Source organism: Bombina bombina, chromosome 2 (assembly GCF_027579735.1).
Source record: "Bombina bombina isolate aBomBom1 chromosome 2, aBomBom1.pri, whole genome shotgun sequence".
NCBI classification, from domain to species: Eukaryota; Metazoa; Chordata; class Amphibia; order Anura; family Bombinatoridae; genus Bombina; species Bombina bombina.
Genome location: NC_069500.1, coordinates 178,738,568 through 178,761,001, shown reverse-complemented (window position 1 = coordinate 178,761,001; position 22,434 = coordinate 178,738,568). Strand labels below are relative to the sequence as shown.

Sequence of the window (22,434 nt, the reverse complement as noted above, 5' to 3'; positions counted from 1 at the left end):
GTGTCCGGTCCACGGCGTCATCCTTACTTGTGGGATATTCTCTTCCCCAACAGGAAATGGCAAAGAGCCCAGCAAAGCTGGTCACATGATCCCTCCTAGGCTCCGCCTACCCCAGTCATTCGACCGACGTTAAGGAGGAATATTTGCATAGGAGAAACCATATGGTACCGTGGTGACTGTAGTTAAAGAAAATAAATTATCAGACCTGATTAAAAAAACCAGGGCGGGCCGTGGACCGGACACACCGTTGGAGAAAGTAATTTATCAGGTAAACATAAATTCTGTTTTCTCCAACATTGGTGTGTCCGGTCCACGGCGTCATCCTTACTTGTGGGAACCAATACCAAAGCTTTAGGACACGGATGAAGGGAGGGAGCAAATCAGGTCACCTAAATGGAAGGCACCACGGCTTGCAAAACCTTTCCAAGATAATAACTTAATATCAACGGAATGTAAGGGTTCAAACGGAACCCCCTGAAGAACTGAAAGAACTAAGTTGAGACTCCAAGGAGGAGTCAAAGGTTTGTAAACAGGCTTAATTCTAACCAGAGCCTGAACAAAGGCTTGAACATCTGGCACAGCTGCCAGCTTTTTGTGAAGTAACACAGACAAGGCAGAAATCTGTCCCTTCAGGGAACTAGCAGATAATCCTTTTTCCAATCCTTCTTGAAGGAAGGATAGAATCTTAGGAATCTTAACCTTGTCCCAAGGGAATCCTTTAGATTCACACCAACAGAAATATTTTTTCCAAATTTTGTGGTAAATCTTTCTAGTTACAGGCTTTCTGGCCTGAACAAGAGTATCGATAACAGAATCTGAGAACCCTCGCTTCGATAAGATCAAGCGTTCAATCTCCAAGCAGTCAGCTGGAGTGAAACCAGATTCGGATGTTCGAACGGACCCTGAACAAGAAGGTCTCGTCTCAAAGGTAGCTTCCAAGGTGGAGCCGATGACATATTCACCAGATCTGCATACCAAGTCCTGCGTGGCCACGCAGGAGCTATCAAGATCACCAACGCCCTCTCCTGATTGATCCTGGCTACCAGCCTGGGGATGAGAGGAAACGGCGGGAACACATAAGCTAGTTTGAAGGTCCAAGGTGCTACTAGTGCATCCACTAGAGCCGCCTTGGGATCCCTGGATCTGGACCCGTAGCAAGGAACTTTGAAGTTCTGACGAGAGGCCATCAGATCCATGTCTGGAATGCCCCACAGCTGAGTGACTTGGGCAAAGATTTCCGGATGGAGTTCCCACTCCCCCGGATGCAATGTCTGACGACTCAGAAAATCCGCTTCCCAATTTTCCACTCCTGGGATGTGGATAGCAGACAGGTGGCAGGAGTGAGACTCCGCCCATAGAATGATTTTGGTCACTTCTTCCATCGCTAGGGAACTCCTTGTTCCCCCCTGATGGTTGATGTACGCAACAGTTGTCATGTTGTCTGATTGAAACCGTATGAACTTGGCCCTCGCTAGCTGAGGCCAAGCCTTGAGAGCATTGAATATCGCTCTCAGTTCCAGAATATTTATCGGTAGAAGAGATTCTTCCCGAGACCAAAGACCCTGAGCTTTCAGGGATCCCCAGACCGCGCCCCAGCCCATCAGACTGGCGTCGGTCGTGACGATGACCCACTCCGGTCTGCGGAATGTCATCCCTTGTGACAGGTTGTCCAAGGACAGCCACCAACGGAGTGAGTCTCTGGTCCTCTGATTTACTTGTATCTTCGGAGACAAGTCTGTATAGTCCCCATTCCACTGACTGAGCATGCACAGTTGTAATGGTCTTAGATGAATGCGCGCAAAAGGAACTATGTCCATTGCCGCTACCATCAAACCGATCACTTCCATGCACTGCGCTATGGAAGGAAGAGGAACGGAATGAAGTATCCGACAAGAGTCTAGAAGTTTTGTTTTTCTGGCCTCTGTCAGAAAAATCCTCATTTCTAAGGAGTCTATTATTGTTCCCAAGAAGGGAACCCTTGTTGACGGAGATAGAGAACTCTTTTCCACGTTCACTTTCCATCCGTGAGATCTGAGAAAGGCCAGGACAATGTCCGTGTGAGCCTTTGCTTGAGGAAGGGACGACGCTTGAATCAGAATGTCGTCCAAGTAAGGTACTACAGCAATGCCCCTTGGTCTTAGCACAGCTAGAAGGGACCCTAGTACCTTTATGAAAATCCTTGGAGCAGTGGCTGATCCGAAAGGAAGCGCCACGAACTGGTAATGCTTGTCCAGGAATGCGAACCTTAGGAACCGATGATGTTCCTTGTGGATAGGAATATGTAGATACGCATCCTTTAAGTCCACTGTGGTCATGAATTGACCTTCCTGGATGGAAGGAAGAATAGTTCGAATGGTTTCCATCTTGAACGATGGAACCTTGAGAAACTTGTTTAAGATCTTGAGATCTAAGATTGGTCTGAACGTTCCCTCTTTTTTGGGAACTATGAACAGATTGGAGTAGAACCCCATCCCTTGTTCTCTTAATGGAACAGGATGAATCACTCCCATTTTTAACAGGTCTTCTACACAATGTAAGAATGCCTGTCTTTTTATGTGGTCTGAAGACAACTGAGACCTGTGGAACCTCCCCCTTGGGGGAAGCCCCTTGAATTCCAGAAGATAACCTTGGGAGACTATTTCTAGCGCCCAAGGATCCAGAACATCTCTTGCCCAAGCCTGAGCGAAGAGAGAGAGTCTGCCCCCCACCAGATCCGGTCCCGGATCGGGGGCCAACATTTCATGCTGTCTTGGTAGCAGTGGCAGGTTTCTTGGCCTGCTTTCCCTTGTTCCAGCCTTGCATTGGTCTCCAAGCTGGCTTGGCTTGAGAAGTATTACCCTCTTGCTTAGAGGACGTAGCACTTTGGGCTGGTCCATTTCTACGAAAGGGACGAAAATTAGGTTTATTTTTTGCCTTGAAAGGCCGATCCTGAGGAAGGGCGTGGCCCTTACCCCCAGTGATATCAGAGATAATCTCTTTCAAGTCAGGGCCAAACAGGGTTTTCCCCTTGAAAGGAATGTTAAGTAGCTTGTTCTTGGAAGACGCATCAGCTGACCAAGATTTCAACCAAAGCGCTCTGCGCGCCACAATAGCAAACCCAGAATTCTTAGCCGCTAACCTAGCCAATTGCAAGTGGCGTCTAGGGTGAAAGAATTAGCCAATTTGAGAGCATTGATTCTGTCCATAATCTCCTCATAAGGAGGAGAATCACTATCGACCGCCTTTATCAGCTCATCGAACCAGAAACATGCGGCTGTAGCTACAGGGACAATGCATGAAATTGGTTGTAGAAGGTAACCCTGCTGAACAAACATCTTTTTAAGTAAACCTTCTAATTTTTTATCCATAGGATCTTTGAAAGCACAACTATCCTCTATGGGTATAGTGGTGCGTTTGTTTAAAGTGGAAACCGCTCCCTCGACCTTGGGGACTGTCTGCCATAAGTCCTTTCTGGGGTCGACCATAGGAAACAATTTTTTAAATATGGGGGGAGGGACGAAAGGAATACCGGGCCTTTCCCATTCTTTATTAACAATGTCCGCCACCCGCTTGGGTATAGGAAAAGCTTCTGGGAGCCCCGGGACCTCTAGGAACTTGTCCATTTTACATAGTTTCTCTGGGATGACCAACTTGTCACAATCATCCAGAGTGGATAATACCTCCTTAAGCAGAATGCGGAGATGTTCCAACTTAAATTTAAACGTAATCACATCAGGTTCAGCTTGTTGAGAAATGTTCCCTGAATCAGTAATTTCTCCCTCAGACAAAACCTCCCTGGCCCCATCAGACTGGGTTAGGGGCCCTTCAGAACCATTATTATCAGCGTCGTCATGCTCTTCAGTATCTAAAACAGAGCAGTCGCGCTTACGCTGATAAGAGTTCATTTTGGCTAAAATGTTTTTGACAGAATTATCCATTACAGCCGTTAATTGTTGCATAGTAAGGAGTATTGGCGCGCTAGATGTACTAGGGGCCTCCTGAGTGGGCAAGACTCGTGTAGACGAAGGAGGGAATGATGCAGTACCATGCTTACTCCCCTCACTTGAGGAATCATCTTGGGCATCATTGTCATTGTCACATAAATCACATTTATTTAAATGAATAGGAATTCTGGCTTCCCCACATTCAGAACACAGTCTATCTGGTAGTTCAGACATGTTAAACAGGCATAAACTTGATAACAAAGTACAAAAAACGTTTTAAAATAAAACCGTTACTGTCACTTTAAATTTTAAACTGAACACACTTTATTACTGCAATTGCGAAAAAACATGAAGGAATTGTTCAAAATTCACCAAATTTTCACCACAGTGTCTTAAAGCCTTAAAAGTATTGCACACCAAATTTGGAAGCTTTAACCCTTAAAATAACGGAACCGGAGCCGTTTTTAACTTTAACCCCTTTACAGTCCCTGGTATCTGCTTTGCTGAGACCCAACCAAGCCCAAAGGGGAATACGATACCAAATGACGCCTTCAGAAGTCTTTTCTAAGTATCAGAGCTCCTCTCACATGCGACTGCATGTCATGCCTCTCAAAAACAAGTGCACAACACCGGCGCGAAAATGAGGCTCTGCCTATGATTTGGGAAAGCCCCTAAAGAATAAGGTGTCTAAAACAGTGCCTGCCGATATTATTATATCAAAATACCCAGAATAAATGATTCCTCAAGGCTAAATATGTGTTAATAATGAATCGATTTAGCCCAGAAAAAGTCTACAGTCTTAATAAGCCCTTGTGAAGCCCTTATTTACGATCTTAATAAACATGGCTTACCGGATCCCATAGGGAAAATGACAGCTTCCAGCATTACATCGTCTTGTTAGAATGTGTCATACCTCAAGCAGCAAGAGACTGCTCACTGTTCCCCCAACTGAAGTTAATTGCTCTCAACAGTCCTGTGTGGAACAGCCATGGATTTTAGTGACGGTTGCTAAAATCATTTTCCTCATACAAACAGAAATCTTCATCTCTTTTCTGTTTCTGAGTAAATAGTACATACCAGCACTATTTCAAAATAACAAACTCTTGATTGAATAATAAAAACTACAGTTAAACACTAAAAAACTCTAAGCCATCTCCGTGGAGATGTTGCCTGTACAACGGCAAAGAGAATGACTGGGGTAGGCGGAGCCTAGGAGGGATCATGTGACCAGCTTTGCTGGGCTCTTTGCCATTTCCTGTTGGGGAAGAGAATATCCCACAAGTAAGGATGACGCCGTGGACCGGACACACCTATGTTGGAGAAAACACTTTAAATCAAGTTAACAAGCAATATAAAAAAACGTTACTGTGCCTTTAAGAGAAACAAATTTTGCCAAAATTTGAAATAACAGTGAAAAAAGGCAGTTAAACTAACGAAATTTTTACAGTGTATGTAACAAGTTAGCAGAGCATTGCACCCACTTGCAAATGGATGATTAACCCCTTAATACAAAAAAACAGATTAACAAAACGAAAAATATGTTTTTTAAACAGTCATAACAACTGCCACAGCTCCTACTTTTGAAGCCTTTTGAGCCCTTCAGAGATGTCCTATAGCATGCAGGGGACTGCTGAGGGAAGCTGAATGTCACAGTTTGTAATTTTAACTGCACCAACTGTAACTTTTATACTATAACAGTGGAAAGCCTCAGGAAACTGTTTCTAGGCAAAATTAAAGCCAGCCATGTGGAAAAAACTAGGCCCCAATAAGTTTTATCACCAAAGCATATATAAAAACGATTAAACATGCCAGCAAACGTTTTATATTGCACATTAATCAGAGTATATACCTCTGATAGCAAGCCTGATACTAGTCGCTATTAGATCACTGTATTTAGGCTTTAACTTACATTAATCCGGTATCAGCAGCATTTTCTAGCAAATTCCATCCCTAGAAAAACTTAACTGCACATACCTTATTGCAGGATACCCTGCACACCATTCTCCCTCTGAAGTTACCTCACTCCTCAGACATATGTGAGAACAGCAGTGGATCTTATTTACTTCTGCTAAGATCATAGAAAAACGCAGGCAGATTCTTCTTCTAAATGCTGCCTGAGATAAAATAGTAAACTCCGTTACCATTTAAAAACAATAAACTTTTGATTGAAGAAAAAACTAACTAGAATTTTACCACTTTCCTCTAACTACCTCCAGCTATGTTGAGAGCTTGCAAGAGAATGACTGGATATGGCAGTAAGGGGAGGAGCTATATAGCAGCTCTGCTGTGGGTGATCCTCTTGCAACTTCCTGTTGGGAAGGAGAATATCCCACAAGTAATGGATGATCCGTGGACTGGATAGACCTAACAAGAGAAAAAGCTGCACCAGTTCTGCAAAACAGTGTAAAAAAAGCAGTAAACTTAACGAAATTTTTACAGTAGCATTATAAAGGCTTAGTAACTTTGCACAGCTATGCAAATAAACAATTAACCCTTAAATGGCAAAAACGGATTGAAAAAAATGTTAACCCCAGTAAAAAAGACTTTCAGCACCATGCCACAGCTCTGCTGTGGCTCCTACCTGCCCTTCAGAACGATTTGTGGGGGAAAAAAAAACTTTAACAACCCTCAAACACAGCAGAAACGACAGGAGAAGCAGTGATATGTCTCAGGGGAAAGGAAACTGCGCAACTGAGGCGCGAAAAACATAATTTATGCTTACCTGATAAATTTATTTCTCTTGTAGTGTATCCAGTCCACGGATCATCCATTACTTGTGGGATATTCTCCTTCCCAATAGGAAGTTGCAAGAGGATCACCCACAGCAGAGCTGCTATATAGCTCCTCCCCTCACTGCCATATCCAGTCATTCGACCGAAACAAGACGAGAAAGGAGAAACCATAGGGTGCAGTGGTGACTGTAGTTTAATTAAAATTTAGACCTGCCTTAAAAGGACAGGGCGGGCCGTGGACTAGATACACTACAAGAGAAATAAATTTATCAGGTAAGCATAAATTATGTTTTCTCTTGTTAAGTGTATCCAGTCCACGGATCATCCATTACTTTTGGGATACCAATACCAAAGCTAAAGTACACGGATGATGGGAGGGACAAGGCAGGAACCACTGCCTGTAGAACCTTTCTCCCAAAAACAGCCTCTGAAGAAGCAAAAGTGTCAAATTTGTAAAATTTTGAAAAGGTGTGAAGCGAAGACCAAGTCGCAGCCTTGCAAATCTGTTCAACAGAGGCCTCATTTTTAAAGGCCCAGGTGGAAGACACAGCTCTAGTAGAAGGAGCTGTAATCCTTTCAGGGGGCTGCTGCCCAGCAGTCTCATAGGCTAAGCGTATTATGCTCCGAAGCCAAAAGGAGAGAGAGGTTGCCGAAGCTTTTTGACCTCTCCTCTGTCCAGAGTAAACGACAAACAGGGCAGATGTTTGACGAAAATCTTAAGTAGCCTGTAAGTAAAACTTCAAGGCACGGACTACGTCCAGATTATGCAAAAGACGTTCCTTCTTTGAAGAAGGATTAGGACACAATGATGGAACAACAATCTCTTGATTGATATTCCTGTTAGAAACCACCTTATGTAAAAACCCAGGTTTGGTACGCAGAACTACCTTGTCTGAATGAAAAATCAGATAAGGAGAATCACAATGTAAGGCAGATAACTCAGAGACTCTTCGAGCTGAGGAAATAGCCATCAAAAACAGAACTTTCCAAGATAAAAGTTTAATATCAATGGAATGAAGGGGTTCAAACGGAACTCCCTGAAGAACTTTAAGAACCAAGTTTAAGCTCCACGGGGGAGCAACAGTTTTAAACACAGGCTTAATCCTAACCAAAGCCTGACAAAATGCCTGGACGTCTGGAACTTCTGCCAGACGCTTGTGCAAAAGAATAGACAGAGCAGAGATCTGTCCTTTTAAAGAACTAGCTGATAAGCCTTTGTCCAAACCCTCTTGGAGAAAGGACAATATCCTAGGAATCCTAACCTTACTCCATGAGTAACTCTTGGATTCACACCAATAAAGATATTTACGCCATATCTTATGATAGATTTTCCTGGTGACAGGCTTCCGAGCCTGTATTAAGGTATCAATGACTGACTCGGAGAAGCCACGCTTTGATAGAATCAAGCGTTCAATCTCCATGCAGTCAGTCTCAGAGAAATTTGATTTGGATGATTGAAAGGACCTTGTATTAGAAGGTCCTGCCTCAGAGGCAGAGTCCATGGTGGAAGAGATGACATGTCCACTAGGTCTGCATACCAGGTCCTGCGTGGCCACGCAGGAGCTATCAGAATCACTGATGCTCTCTCCTGTTTGATTTTGGCAATCAGTCGAGGGAGCAGAGGAAACGGTGGAAACACATAGGCCAGGTTGAAGAACCAAGGAGCTGCTAGAGCATCTATCAGCGTTGCTCCCGGGTCCCTGGACCTGGATCCGTAACAAGGAAGCTTGGCGTTCTGGCGAGACGCCATGAGATCCAGTTCTGGTTTGCCCCAACGATGGACCAGTTAAGCAAACACCTCCAGATGGAGTTCCCACTCCCCCGGATGAAAAGTCTGACGACTTAGAAAATCCGCCTCCCAGTTCTCTACGCCTGGGATGTGGATCGCTGACAGGTGGCAAGAGTGAGACTCTGCCCAGCGAATTATATTTGAGACTTCTAACATCGCTAGGGAACTCCTGGTTCCCCCTTGATGGTTGATGTAAGCCACAATCGTGATGTTGTCCGACTGAAATCTGATGAACCTCAGTGTTGCTAACTGAGGCCAAGCTAGAAGAGCCTTGAATATTGCTCTCTCCAGAATATTTATTGGGAGGAGTTTCTCCTCCTGAGTCCACGATCCCTGAGCCTTCAGGGAGTTCCAGACTGCGCCCCAACCTAGAAGGCTGACATCTGTTGTTACAATCGTCCAATCTGGCCTGCGAAAGGTCATACCCTTGGATAGATGGACCCGAGAAAGCCACCAGAGAAGAGAATCTCTGGTCTCTTGATCCAGATTTAGTAGAGGGGACAAATCGGAGTAATCCCCATTCCACTGACTTAGCATGCATAATTGCAGCGGTCTGAGATGCAGGCGCGCAAATGGCACTATGACCATTGCCGCTACCATTAAGCCGATTACTTCCATGCACTGAGCCACTGACGGGCGTGGAATGGAATGAAGGACACGGCAAGCATTTAGAAGTTTTGATAACCTGGAATCCGTCAGGTAAATTTTCATCTCTACAGAATCTATAAGAGTCCCTAGGAAGGAGACTCTTGTGAGTGGTGATAGAGAACTCTTTTCCACGTTCACTTTCCACCCATGCGACCTCAGAAATGCCAGAACTATCTCTGTATGAGACTTGGCAATTTGAAAGCTTGACGCCTGTATCAGGATGTCGTCTAGATACGGAGCCACCGCTATGCCTCGCGGTCTTAGAACCGCCAGAAGTGAGCCCAGAACCTTTGTAAAAATTATCGGGGCAGTGGCCAACCCGAAGGGAAGAGCTACAAATTGGTAATGCCTGTCTAGAAAGGCAAACCTTAGGAACCGATGATCTTTGTGAATCGGTATGTGAAGGTAGGCATCCTTTAAGTCCACTGTGGTCATGTACTGACCCTCTTGGATCATGGGTAGGATGGTCCGAATAGTTTCCATTTTGAATGATGGAACTCTGAGGAATTTGTTTAAGATCTTTAGATCCAAGATTGGTCTGAAGGTTCCCTCTTTCTTGGGAACCACAAACAGATTTGAATAAAATCCCTGTCCTTGTTCCGTCCGCGGAACTGGATGGATCACTCCCATTACAAGGAGGTCTTGCACACAGCTTAGGAATGCGTCTTTCTTTATCTGGTTTGATGATAACCTTGAAAGATGAAATCTCCCTTGTGGAGGAGAAGCTTTGAAGTCCAGAAGATATCCCTGAGATATGATCTCCAGCGCCCAGGGATCCTGAACATCTCTTGCCCACGCCTGGGCAAAGAGAGAAAGTCTGCCCCCCACTAGATCCGTTTCCGGATAGGGGGCCGTTCCTTCATGCTGTCTTGGGGGCAGCAGTAGGCTTCCTGGCCTGCTTGCCCTTGTTCCAGGACTGGTTAGGTTTCCAGGCCTGTCTGGAATGAGCAAAAGTTCCCTCTTGTTTTGAAGCGGAGGAAGTTGATGCTGCTCCTGCCTTGAAATTTCGAAAGGCACGAAAATTAGACTGTTTGGCCTTTGATTTGGCCCTGTCCTGAGGAAGGGTATGACCTTTGCCTCCAGGAATGTCAGCAATAATTTCCTTCAAGCCAGGCCCGAATAAGCTCTGCCCCTTGAAAGGAATGTTGAGTAATTTAGACTTTGAAGTCACGTCAGCTGACCAGGATTTAAGCCATAGCGCCCTACGCGCCTGGATGGCGAATCCGGAATTCTTAGCCGTTAGCTTAGTCAAATGAACAATGGCATCAGAAACAAATGAGTTAGCTAGCTTAAGTGTTCTAAGCTTGTCAATAATTTCATTCAATGGAGCTGTCTGGATGGCCTCTTCCAGGGCCTCAAACCAGAATGCCGCCGCAGCAGTGAAAGGCGCAATGCATGCAAGGGGCTGTAAAATAAAACCTTGTTGAATAAACATTTTCTTAAGGTAACCCTCCAATTTTTTATCCATTGGATCTGAAAAAGCACAACTGTCCTCAACCGGGATAGTGGTACGCTTTGCTAAAGTAGAAACTGCTCCCTCCACCTTAGGGACCGTCTGCCATAAGTCCAGTGTAGTGGCGTCTATTGGAAACATTTTTCTAAATATAGGAGGTGGGGAAAAGGGTACACCGGGTCTATCCCACTCCTTGCTAATAATTTCAGTAAGCCTTTTAGGTATAGGAAAAACGTCAGTACACACCGGCACCGCATAGTATCTATCCAGCCTACACAATTTCTCTGGAATTGCAACTGTGTTACAGTCATTCAGAGCAGCTAATACCTCCCCAAGCAATACACGGAGGTTCTCAAGCTTAAATTTAAAATTAGAAATCTCTGAATCAGGTTTCCCTGAGTCAGAGATGTCACCCACAGACTGAAGCTCTCCGTCCTCATGTTCTGCATACTGTGACGCAGTATCAGACATGGCTCTAACAGCATTTGCGCGCTCTGTATCTCTCCTAACCCCAGAGCTATCGCGCTTGCCTCTTAATTCAGGCAATCTAGATAATACCTCTGACAGGGTATTATTCATGATTGCAGCCATGTCCTGGAAGGTAATCGCTATGGGCGTCCCTGATGTAATTGGCGCCATATTAGCGTGCGTCCCCTGAGCGGGAGGCGAAGGGTCTGACACGTGGGGAGAGTTAGTCGGCATAACTTCCCCCTCGACAGAACCCTCTGGTGATAATTCTTTTATAGATACAGACTGATCTTTACTGTTTAAGGTGAAATCAATACATTTAGTACACATTCTCCTATGGGGCTCCACCATGGCTTTCAAACATAATGAACAAGTAAGTTCCTCTGTATCAGACATGTTTAAACAGACTAGCAATGAGACTAGCAAGCTTGGAAAACACTTTAAAACAAGTTTACAAGCAATATAAAAAACGTTACTGCGCCTTTAAGAAACACAAATTTTCCCAAATTTTGAAATAACAGTGAAAAAATGCAGTTACACTAACAAAATTTTTACAGTGTATGTAATAAGTTAGCAGAGCATTGCACCCACTTGCAAATGGATGATTAACCCCTTAATACCAAAAACGGAATAACAAATGACAAAAACGTTTTTTAAACAGTCACAACTGCCACACTCCGGTACCATTTAAAAATAACAAACTTTTGATTGAAGAAATAAACTAAGTATAAAACACCACAGTCCTCTTACGACCTCCATCTTAGTTGAGAGTTGCAAGAGAATGACTGGATATGGCAGTGAGGGAAGGAGCTATATAGCAGCTCTGCTGTGGGTGATCCTCTTGCAACTTCCTGTTGGGTAGGAGAATATCCCACAAGTAATGGATGATCCGTGGACTGGATACACTTAACAAGAGAAATAGGCCCCTCCCACCTCACTCAATGTTTTGAGGCCTACCAGAGAAACACCAGAGTGTCTCTTAATTAAACTTGTGAGTTACAAAACTCAAAAAAGGAGGATGTCCCTGTACGGTGTGTCAAGAGTTAAAAAGGAGCTATAGTCACTGTAGTAAGCAGTAACTTCACAGACCCAATCGGTAGAAAAATAACCAAACAGTCGTTAGTAGTGGAATTATAACCCCCTCCTCTCACCTCTGTTACATCCGGTCCTGGGTGCAGGATCACTGAAACCTGTGAGCGGTATGCGCGGTGTGCCGGTGGCTCTTCTTCAGCCTGTCCGGTGTGGCTTTCAAACTGCGTCCGCTGTTGGTGCCTGTACTCCCTCGTCAGACGTTTCTGGAGGGAGGGGGGCGGGAACCACCTAACACTTCCCTGTATTTTTCCTTTGCGGTGATTGGTTGAAAGACGTCCTCTATTCAGACGCTCCCTCCTGATTGGAGTAAAAAAGATCTCGACCAATCCTCTTGCGGATAGGGGAAGCTCAGCTGCAGGTCTGTTCAAACAGCTGTTTGAGCTGAACCCATTGCAAGGAATAGCACCCTTTATCTCCTTGTAGTTTTCATTTTTCGTTTTTTAAATATTGCTTCAATAAAGAAAACTTTTTATTTTACTCAGTGCTCTGCTTCCTCTTTTGTGCTGTTACAAAACTCAAAACCAAGCCACAATGACCCCTTTAGTCCCTTCAAAAAACGTTATAAATGCATCAAAAAATAAAACCTTTTTTCCCAACAGTGTCACTAGTAACTAATGAGCCCTTGCAAGCAATCTGAAATTCCTGTTAAAGTATCTGAATACAGCTTACCCTTCCCTCATGGGGATATTGTCAGCCTTTTCTAGATTTAACACAGTCTGTCTAGAAAAATATAGACTGAACATACCTCATATGCAGCTTAGTCTGCAAACCGTTCTCCCAACTGAAGTTGTCCTATACTCTTCAGGCCTTGTGAGAACAGCAGTGGATCTTAGTTACAAAGTGCTAAGATCATCATCCCTCTTGCAGAAATCTTCATCCCTTTTCTGCCAGAGAGTAAATAGTACACACCGATACCATTTAAAATAATAAACTCTTGCTTGAGAAGTAAAAAACTACATTTTAGTCACCACATAGCTCTTTGCCCTTCCTAGCAGTTAAGCAGGCAGAGAGAATGACTGGGGGGGTGGAGCTAAGGGGGGAGCTATACAGACAGCTCTGCTGTGGGTGCTCTCTCTGCCACTTCCTGTAGGGAAGGAAAATATCCCACAAGTAAGGATGAATCCGTGGACTCGATACATCTTACAAGAAAAACATACTTACCAAAAGACACCCATCCACATATAGCAGATAGCCAAACCAGTACTGAAACAGTGGTAATGGTAATTTGAGAGTATATTGTTGATCTGAAAAGGGAGGTAGGAGATGAATCTCTACGACCGATAACAAAGAACCTATGAAATAGACCCCCGTTAGGGAAATCATCGTATTCATAAGTGATACTCCCTTCACGTCCCTCTGACATTCGCTGTACTCTGAGAGGAATCGGGCTTTAACAATGCTGAGAAGTGCATATCAACGTAGAAATCTTAGCACAAGCTTACTTCACCACCTCCATAGGAGGCAAAGTTTGTAAAAACTGAATTGTGGGTGTGGTGAGGGGTGTATTTATAGGCATTTTGAGGTTTGGGAAACTTTGCCCCTCCTGGTAGGATTGTATATCCCATACGTCACTAGCTCATGGACTCTTGCTAATTACATGAAAGAAAGGTAAATTTTATGAGATGTGCATAGCATATTTTAAATAGTTTTAAACGTCTATAGTATTGATTCATATTCTGTTCCTACAAATATATTTCAATGTGTTTATAGATATTAACTAATAAAAAGAACTTAGGAATTTATATTAATTTTATTGTCTTAGAATATGCATTCTATTGGGAATTGGTTTTAAAGAATAATTATTAAATATATTGTGTTATAACCCGGCCATATACCGACAGATTGCTTTTATTTTACGTCCTATTAGATCATGTGACAAACAGCAGCCAATTACAGACTTGTATATATACACAAAATGATTTCTTGCACATGCTCAGTAGTAGCTGGTGCAACAGAAAGTGAGCACATAAAATGACTGAGCACAAATTGATATTAGAAGTAAATTGGAAGTTTTTTTTATATATAATTACATGCTTTATGTGACTCATAAATGTATCATTTTGTCTTTAGTGTCCCTTTTATTATTAAGAACAGTATGCAAAGGTTAAGTAAGGTAAGAAGAGTGACTATGAGCTAATTAAAATGAGACCTCTTGCCAAAATGGCTAGATTGGGATTGCTTTTATATTTTTAAGTGTGTGGCGCGCTTCACCAATAATATGCACTAATGCACTGCATGTTTAATATCCTTTTAATAACTCACAAACTACTAAATTATAAAATATGTTTTCAGAGCTTATTGTGGTGACAGGTCAAAGGTAAATCGTCAAAAGCTAAATTTATATAGCCATATAAGAGTTATAGTTATTAAAAATACTGTTCACCAGAGTTTACCCACTCATAAACAACTGTAACCCACAACTCTTATGACCACAGCTGCATTCTATGAATTCCACACAGCTGATCATCTTTTTTGGATGTTGCACTGATGAAGTATTTTTAAAATTCTGAGCCATTCCAATTCTAACCCATTACAACAGCAGTGCCTTGAATGGCTTTTTTCAGGATTTTAATATATAATTAAACTGCAATACATCTTAATTTCAATGGGAAATGTAATAGTGATAGTCTAATCAGAAAACATCCATAATTTTTCTTCTAAGGAAAGATCTGCTTGGATTTACCATATTACTTGATATCTTAGTAACTTAGGGCTCCTATAATTGAGCAGTTCCGTCCTATATGTATAATACTTACTTTAGTGAGATGATTTTCAGAGGAGAATCCTAGGCCGTAGACCGTGTTCGCTCGGCTGTCCGCCCACTGCCCAAACTTCTGGGATGTTTTAGTGAATGTCATGTTTGGACTGATGGTGCTATTTATTATTGCCTAAAAGCAAATCAAAAATACAAATAAACCATCTAATTGAATGATCTTCTTCGGCCATATTTGGAAATGTTCAATTAAAACCAGAGTGGTCAAAGTCAAGTTACATTTACAACCTGTGCTATAAATTTATGTCTATACTCATGGCAGGCATACATCACTTCTCATGCTACAGGTTCTGCATGCTATTTATAGCACTTCTAGCGCAGATTCTCCTGCGCTAGAAGTGCCATATGTGGAGTGTCATATGTTTCTAAAAAGCAAATTTTTTAACAAAAAATCTAAAAAAACATTAAATTCTATAGATACTTGACTTCCTTCTGGTAAAACACTTTCTGGTCTTTCACTACTGCTCACTATCTATAATTAGACTGTAAAAGTAGTTCTTAACCTTTTTACCATTACAGACCCCCAATGTATTGCCAAATATATCCCCATATCCCCTTCACCAGACTGTCAAAATCATCATCAAGCACTAGTCCTATTAGGTGCCAGTATGAGTTCAAAAGATATCAATAGCTTTTTTTTTTTTTTATTTATTCCATATGGATAGCAAGGAACATAACAGCTAAAAGAAAACCATAAATATTGAATCATGTTCCACAGAGATCAGAGGAAAGGGGCCTTACCCCATCCACTCATATTAATAACAGTTTCCTACCTAACAATTTACAAATGCTTTTAAAATGGACACTGAACCCAATTTTTTTCTCTTACAGATTTAGATAAAGCATGCAATTTTAAACAACTTTCTAATTTACTCCTATTATCAATTTGTTTTCGTTCTCTTGCTATCTTTATATGAAAAGCAGGAATGTAATGCTTAGAAGCTGTCCCATTTTAGGTTCAGACCCTGGATAGCGCTTGCTTATTGGTGGCTACATTTATCCACCAATTTGCAAGTGCTACCCAGGGACTGAACCAAAAATGGGTCGGCTCCTAAGATTTACATTGCTGCTTTTCAAATAAAGATAACAAGAGAACAAAGAAAATTTGATAAACGGAGTAAATTAGAAAGTTGCTTAAAATTGCATGCTCTATCTCAATCATTAAAAACCAAAATGGGTTTAGTATCCCTTTAATAAAATAATCTAAATATATATATATATATATATATATATATATATATATATATATATATATATATTTATTTATTATTTTTTTTTTATACAGAGATCCAGTCCCATACCCCCCATCATTTGGTTTTCATACCCACATGGTATGGGCACCGTCATTAAAGAACACCTACTGTAAACCCAAGTCTTATTTTATAGGGTACTTTGAATAATGATGTTTTGTACAGTTTTTAAACCCTCATACTGCACCAAGAGAAAAGGTATAAAAAGGACAGTAAACAGCTTGTAATTACAAGGAATTTCTTTTGTGTTGGCAAGTCTAATCGTTTTTAAAACAAATTAACATCCTTTTCCTGCAAAAAAAAATTTGATAGCCAAACCACCCATCAGGTGCCCTAATTTTAGTCTGTAGACAAGGCTAGCCACTGTCATACAGTTATTATTAAATGCACGGCTTTGCAGTTATCGAATAAATTCAATTGGGGACAGATATATAGCTGGCTAAGCCTTGGGAAGTCGGCAGGGAGCATGTGAAATTCTTAAAATTAGAAACTGCTCCGTTTTCAGAGTTAAATTATATAATAAATAAAATATATTGTTATAAAATGTTTAGTTATACATAATAAAACACATATTTAAAATGGACAGTCCAAAATGGAGAGAAAGAATCAAGGGGGGTGGGGGAGTGATATGAAGTTGCAGGTGTTTTATAAAATAAAAAACGATTTAAAAAAAAAAAAAAAGTGCGTTTAATATGGTAAGAAAAGGGACTCTCATTAGCTCAAAAAGGCAGGATAGTGGCCAAAGTGAAAGGACTGCAAGTAGCCCTTTGTAGGCACACTGCCCACTGCTGATATGCATGGTAAACTCACAGGCCACATGCCCTGTTACATTGTTTCAGTTGTTTAAATAGGCTGGTCATTAGGCTCATGTAAACTCTTTACGTTTGTTACAACTCAGCTAAATGTTGCCAATTCATACATAAATTATAACAGTCGAAAAAAAAAATAAAAAATAAATCACTTAACACTACCATACTAACAGGTATTACTTCTAAACATTTAAAGGGACAAATGTTGAAGCATGTGAAACTGATGCAGCACATCTGGCAAAAAATATCACCTGACCATCTCGATGTAAAAAGGGAAGAGATTTTACCTCAAGTATTCACACCCGCTCTAAAGAGACTTTAAGCAACCAGTCAGGATGCTAATCCGAGGATTTGCAAGGGGGTGTGCATCTGGCATATGCAGACAGTCATGCTATTTTCCTATTCAGTTTAAAAGGGGCATAATACTTATGCTGCATCACTTTCAAGTGATTTAGCATATAACTGGAAAAAGCGGACATGAAAATATAACCTGAATATCCCTATGCAAAAAAGGAAGATATTTTACGTCAAAATTTCTTCAGCTCCCCAAAGTGCTCTGTGAACAGTTAGAACTGCTGTAAGCTGCAAGTTGGGAAAAAAAAAACACTAGCCAGATGCACACTCTCTTGAATGTCCTGGGACTAGCATCCTGAATGGTTGCTTAAAGTCTCTTCACAGTGGGGTGTGAATACATAGGACATTTTTTGGTATACATCTAACTTTTTTACATAGATATGTTCAGGTGAAATTTGTCAGCTTTTACGGTTATGCAGCATCACTTTAAAGTGCTTCAACATTTGGGTATCCGTAAAGGGTATGTCCCTTTAAATGAATAGTGAGTGGGTTATTTTTTAGTGATTCTGTCAAGGGACCTATTGATCTAAACCTCTCAGTACCACAAGATCCCTCAAAAACTTTTAAAAAAAGACGCTTTGTTTCTTGCAAGTTTTTTCTCTCTCTATGTGGAGTTCTGAATGTAAAGGAAAGGCACCTTAATTGCAAAATAATGCTCAATAAAAGCCCCCAAATATTTGGTGAGATTTATCTCCACTTTTAAGATTAAATGATGATCAAATGTATTGTTATTTTTAGATGTGCTGTAGACATTTTCTGTATGTACCTGCAGCATTGTTATAATTGTATCAGTATATAAAAAGTGGAGGGGAAATCAGCCCTGTACCATACACAAAATTACATCAATATAAAGCATCAATTAGGTTAAAAACTTAGGATTTGACTGGCACAAAGTCAAAGAAAAATGTAAAATGTTTCTTACAGTCATCAAAACTCTCTGTATATTGGAAAACAACATTTGGCTGTACACATCTTAAATTTTTCTAAAACTCTTAGATTGAAAAATGACACTTGATAATGAGCCCTGCCTAAATTTGGCTAAACACATTGTAATTTGTTTTATGCAGTCTTGCAATAATTTAATGTACAGTATTACAAATTACAATTTCAAACTGTTTACTGTCCCTTTAAGTAAATTATGAGAGAAGAGGATGTCAAGTCGTAGATATCATGATCTGTACAGTAACCTGCTCTTGTACTCCCGATGAAGCTTAAACTGAATGGCCATTGTTAAAGCCGGTTACAGTTCAAACACCATGTTTTGCACAAAAAGGAATTTCGGCAGTAACTGAAGAACTCTTATTCTAGAAAATAGAAGCTGTCTGGTTTTTCATAATAGGAAAAGATGGTTTATTTACATAAAAAATCAGAATGTGAGTAACAGTTTTCTAATAAGACTGATTGAATAAGCATGAATACTCTATTATCTTATGAAAACTTTCACTTACCTGTTCATCAGAATAGCTAATGGATTTCTACTGATACCAGAATAAAATGTTTTAGAAATACACTTACATATAATAAAATAAAGATATCAACGCTCTTGCTCTATGGATGGCAAGTTTACAACATTATTGGAATAAAGTAATGCAAAAGTTGACATTTTCATTAAGGGTTATATTACGAGTGGAGCACAAACGTTTGCGCGCAAGAGATAAGGGGTTTATCGTGAGTGCTTGTGCTCATCAGGCTTACTGCTGGTATTAGGAGTTGACAGAAAACGCGATCTCTTATGCTAGAATGATTACCGGGACTTCAGAGCTCTGGTTAGCGGTTTTGCGAAACTAAAAAGTTGCACAAAGCACATCAAAAATACATTAGTTGCAGTTAAGTAGATGAAAACATGTAAAATTAGGTTAGTGCACATGAGAATATGCGATAGAGTTTGCACGCAAGTAGGGTGTTAGAGTTTTTTTATACTCCATTGACTTCTATGCGGGAATACCTGAACACGATATTCTAAGTTAGGCTTTTTGCGCTCGTGGGGTTAGCACGTGAGCGACAGTTTACTTTCAACTAATAATACAAACGCAAGCCGAAGAGGGCAAAAAGCTTACTTCTAGCGCAATTACCGATCTAGCGCAACACTTGTAATCTGGCCCTAAATTGGGAAATATCAGACTTTTCTACTTCCCATCCCCCTTTATTATTTGGAGATTTGATAATATTCAACATGAGTAAATCTAGCCACTAAGGTTAGTTTGAAAATATGTAGAAAGTGACAAAAAGACATGAAAACACGTTGAGATTGCAAAATAATATTTATAAATGTTTGGGGGGAAAAAATGATGTAATAGACATTTATTTTGTCCCCTTTTCCTGTAATTTAATTCTGACAATTGTGGGCTTTCCAATTCCACAGAGCTATTAACTGTACACTCTAGTAACTCATTTCTAACTGTCCCAGGTGGGCCTTGGCATAGAAGGAAACAGACAATATGGCAGTGAAACTAAAGGTTTACTCTTTCTTCTTTTCTCTTCAACGTTTAAAACAATTAAAATAAACAAAGGTTATCTTAAACTAATTTAGCATTTAATGTCCCTTTAAATTTAAGTTAACTTTATACCTGTACTATCATTGACTGCACTTTGATATATGTGTTGTGCAATATATGATGGCTTTAAAAAAAAAAAAAAAAAAAAGAATGCTTAAAAGCTTTGAACTAATAAAAAATAAAATACGAATGAGCATTACCTATGGGAAAATATTTGCATTTGCCTCACAGCTCTTATTACAATAAATTATTTGTATAAAGTTTCAAGAAAATCAATTTACACTAAAAGTAATTAAATCTTAAGTGGCGTTTTGTGGCCCATATTTATGGCAGCATTCATAGTCACTTCACACACTTCGATAACAAGCCCTGTAAGTGCAAATATAAAGAAAACACTCAAAACCGTACGTACTTAAAGTGAATGTAAATATTTATGCTAAAGTACCCGTTTTTTACTAAGCAATCCTCAGGAATGCACTGGTCCATATTGTTTATTGTGTACTTCAGGGCAGCAGAGGTACAGTTGGACAGCAGTTTAAACTAAAATAAAGCAGTAGCTAGTGATACTGCTACAAGCCAGAACCAGTACAAACTAAAAATAAAAATAAAGGATTACTTTAAAATGTATGTATTATTTTAATGGGGCCAGGGTTGTTAAGAACAAAGGTAAATCTTCCATACAAATTGGTTGGCACAGGAATCAACTGAAAAAGACAGTGCTGGAACATTATTGAAATGCTGCATTCATTAATTCTTTTGTTTTCTGTTCACTTACAGATGAATGCAACACATAGGGAACATTTGTTCGAATTAGAATGTTTAGTATTTAGATGTAGGATGTTAAACAACCTTATATCATGTCTGCACAAGTGCCCTAGCAGCACACCCAGATATTTTAATTTAATGGTACACTGACAAAACATTGGTGTTGTACTGTCTACCATTATATTGTCTTTTCATTGTTAAACATCATCATTGTATAGAAGTATATCTACTAATAATGGATAAAATGGCCAAAAATAAATGTCACTCAGCATCACTACACTAGCTAAAAGAAAAACAGAATTTATGCTTACCTGATAAATTACTTTCTCCAACGGTGTGTCCGGTCCACGGCGTCATCCTTACTTGTGGGATATTCTCTTCCCCAACAGGAAATGGCAAAGAGTCCCAGCAAAGCTGGTCACATGATCCCTCCTAGGCTCCGCCCACCCCAGTCATTCGACCGACGGACAGGAGGAAATATATATATATAGGAGAAACCATATGATACCGTGGTGACTGTAGTTAGAGAAAATAATTCATCAGACCTGATTAAAAAACCAGGGCGGGCCGTGGACCGGACACACCGTTGGAGAAAGTAATTTATCAGGTAAGCATAAATTCTGTTTTCTCCAACATTGGTGTGTCCGGTCCACGGCGTCATCCTTACTTGTGGGAACCAATACCAAAGCTTTAGGACACGGATGAAGGGAGGGAGCAAATCAGGTCACCTAAATGGAAGGCACCACGGCTTGCAAAACCTCTCTCCCAAAAATAGCCTCCGAAGAAGCAAAAGTATCAAATTTGTAAAATTTGGCAAAAGTGTGCAGTGAAGACCAAGTCGCTGCCTTACATATCTGGTCAACAGAAGCCTCGTTCTTGAAGGCCCATGTGGAAGCCACAGCCCTAGTGGAGTGAGCTGTGATTCTTTCAGGAGGCTGCCGTCCGGCAGTCTCATAAGCCAATCGGATAATGCTTTTAAGCCAAAAGGAAAGAGAGGTAGAAGTCGCTTTTTGACCTCTCCTTTTACCAGAATAAACAACAAACAAGGAAGATGTTTGTCTGAAATCTTTAGTAGCCTCTAAATAGAATTTTAGAGCACAGACTACGTCCAAATTGTGTAACAAACGTTCCTTCTTTGAAACTGGATTCGGACACAAAGAAGGTACAACTATCTCCTGGTTAATATTTTTGTTGGAAACAACTTTTGGAAGAAAACCAGGCTTAGTACGCAAAACCACCTTATCTGCATGGAACACCAGATAGGGCGGAGAACACTGCAGAGCAGATAACTCTGAAACTCTTCTAGCAGAAGAAATTGCAACCAAAAACAAAACTTTCCAAGATAGTAACTTAATATCTACGGAATGTAAGGGTTCAAACGGAACCCCTTGAAGAACTGAAAGAACTAGATTTAGACTCCAGGGAGGAGTCAAAGGTCTGTAAACAGGCTTGATCCTAACCAGAGCCTGAACAAATGCTTGAACATCTGGCATGGCTGCCAGTCTTTTGTGAAGTAAAACAGATAAAGCAGAGATCTGTCCCTTCAGAGAACTTGCAGATAATCCTTTCTCCAAACCTTCTTGTAGAAAGGATAGAATCTTAGGAATTTTTATCTTGTTCCATGGGAATCCTTTAGATTCACACCAACAGATATATTTTTTCCATATATGGTAAATTTTTCTAGTTACAGGCTTTCTAGCCTGAATCAGAGTATCTATTACAGAATCTGAAAACCCACGCTTTGATAAAATCAAGCGTTCAATCTCCAAGCCGTCAGTTGGAGGGAAACCAGATTCGGATGTTCGAATGGACCCTGAACAAGAAGGTCCTGTCTCAAAGGTAGCTTCCATGGTGGAACCGATGACATATTCACCAGGTCTGCA

At 40.8% G+C, this 22,434-nt stretch overlaps 1 protein-coding gene across 4 annotated transcripts in view; it reads right to left on the bottom strand.

Annotated features, from left to right (window-relative positions):
- Positions 1-22,434, bottom strand: part of HOMER1 (homer scaffold protein 1) — a 399,318-nt gene that overhangs the window by 240,803 nt on the left and 136,081 nt on the right. For all 4 annotated transcript variants that reach the window (XM_053701367.1, XM_053701365.1, XM_053701364.1 and 1 more), the window contains one exon: positions 14,862-14,993. In XM_053701367.1, coding sequence (XP_053557342.1) covers positions 14,862-14,993 — 132 coding nt within the window. The remainder of the gene's footprint in view (positions 1-14,861; positions 14,994-22,434) is intronic.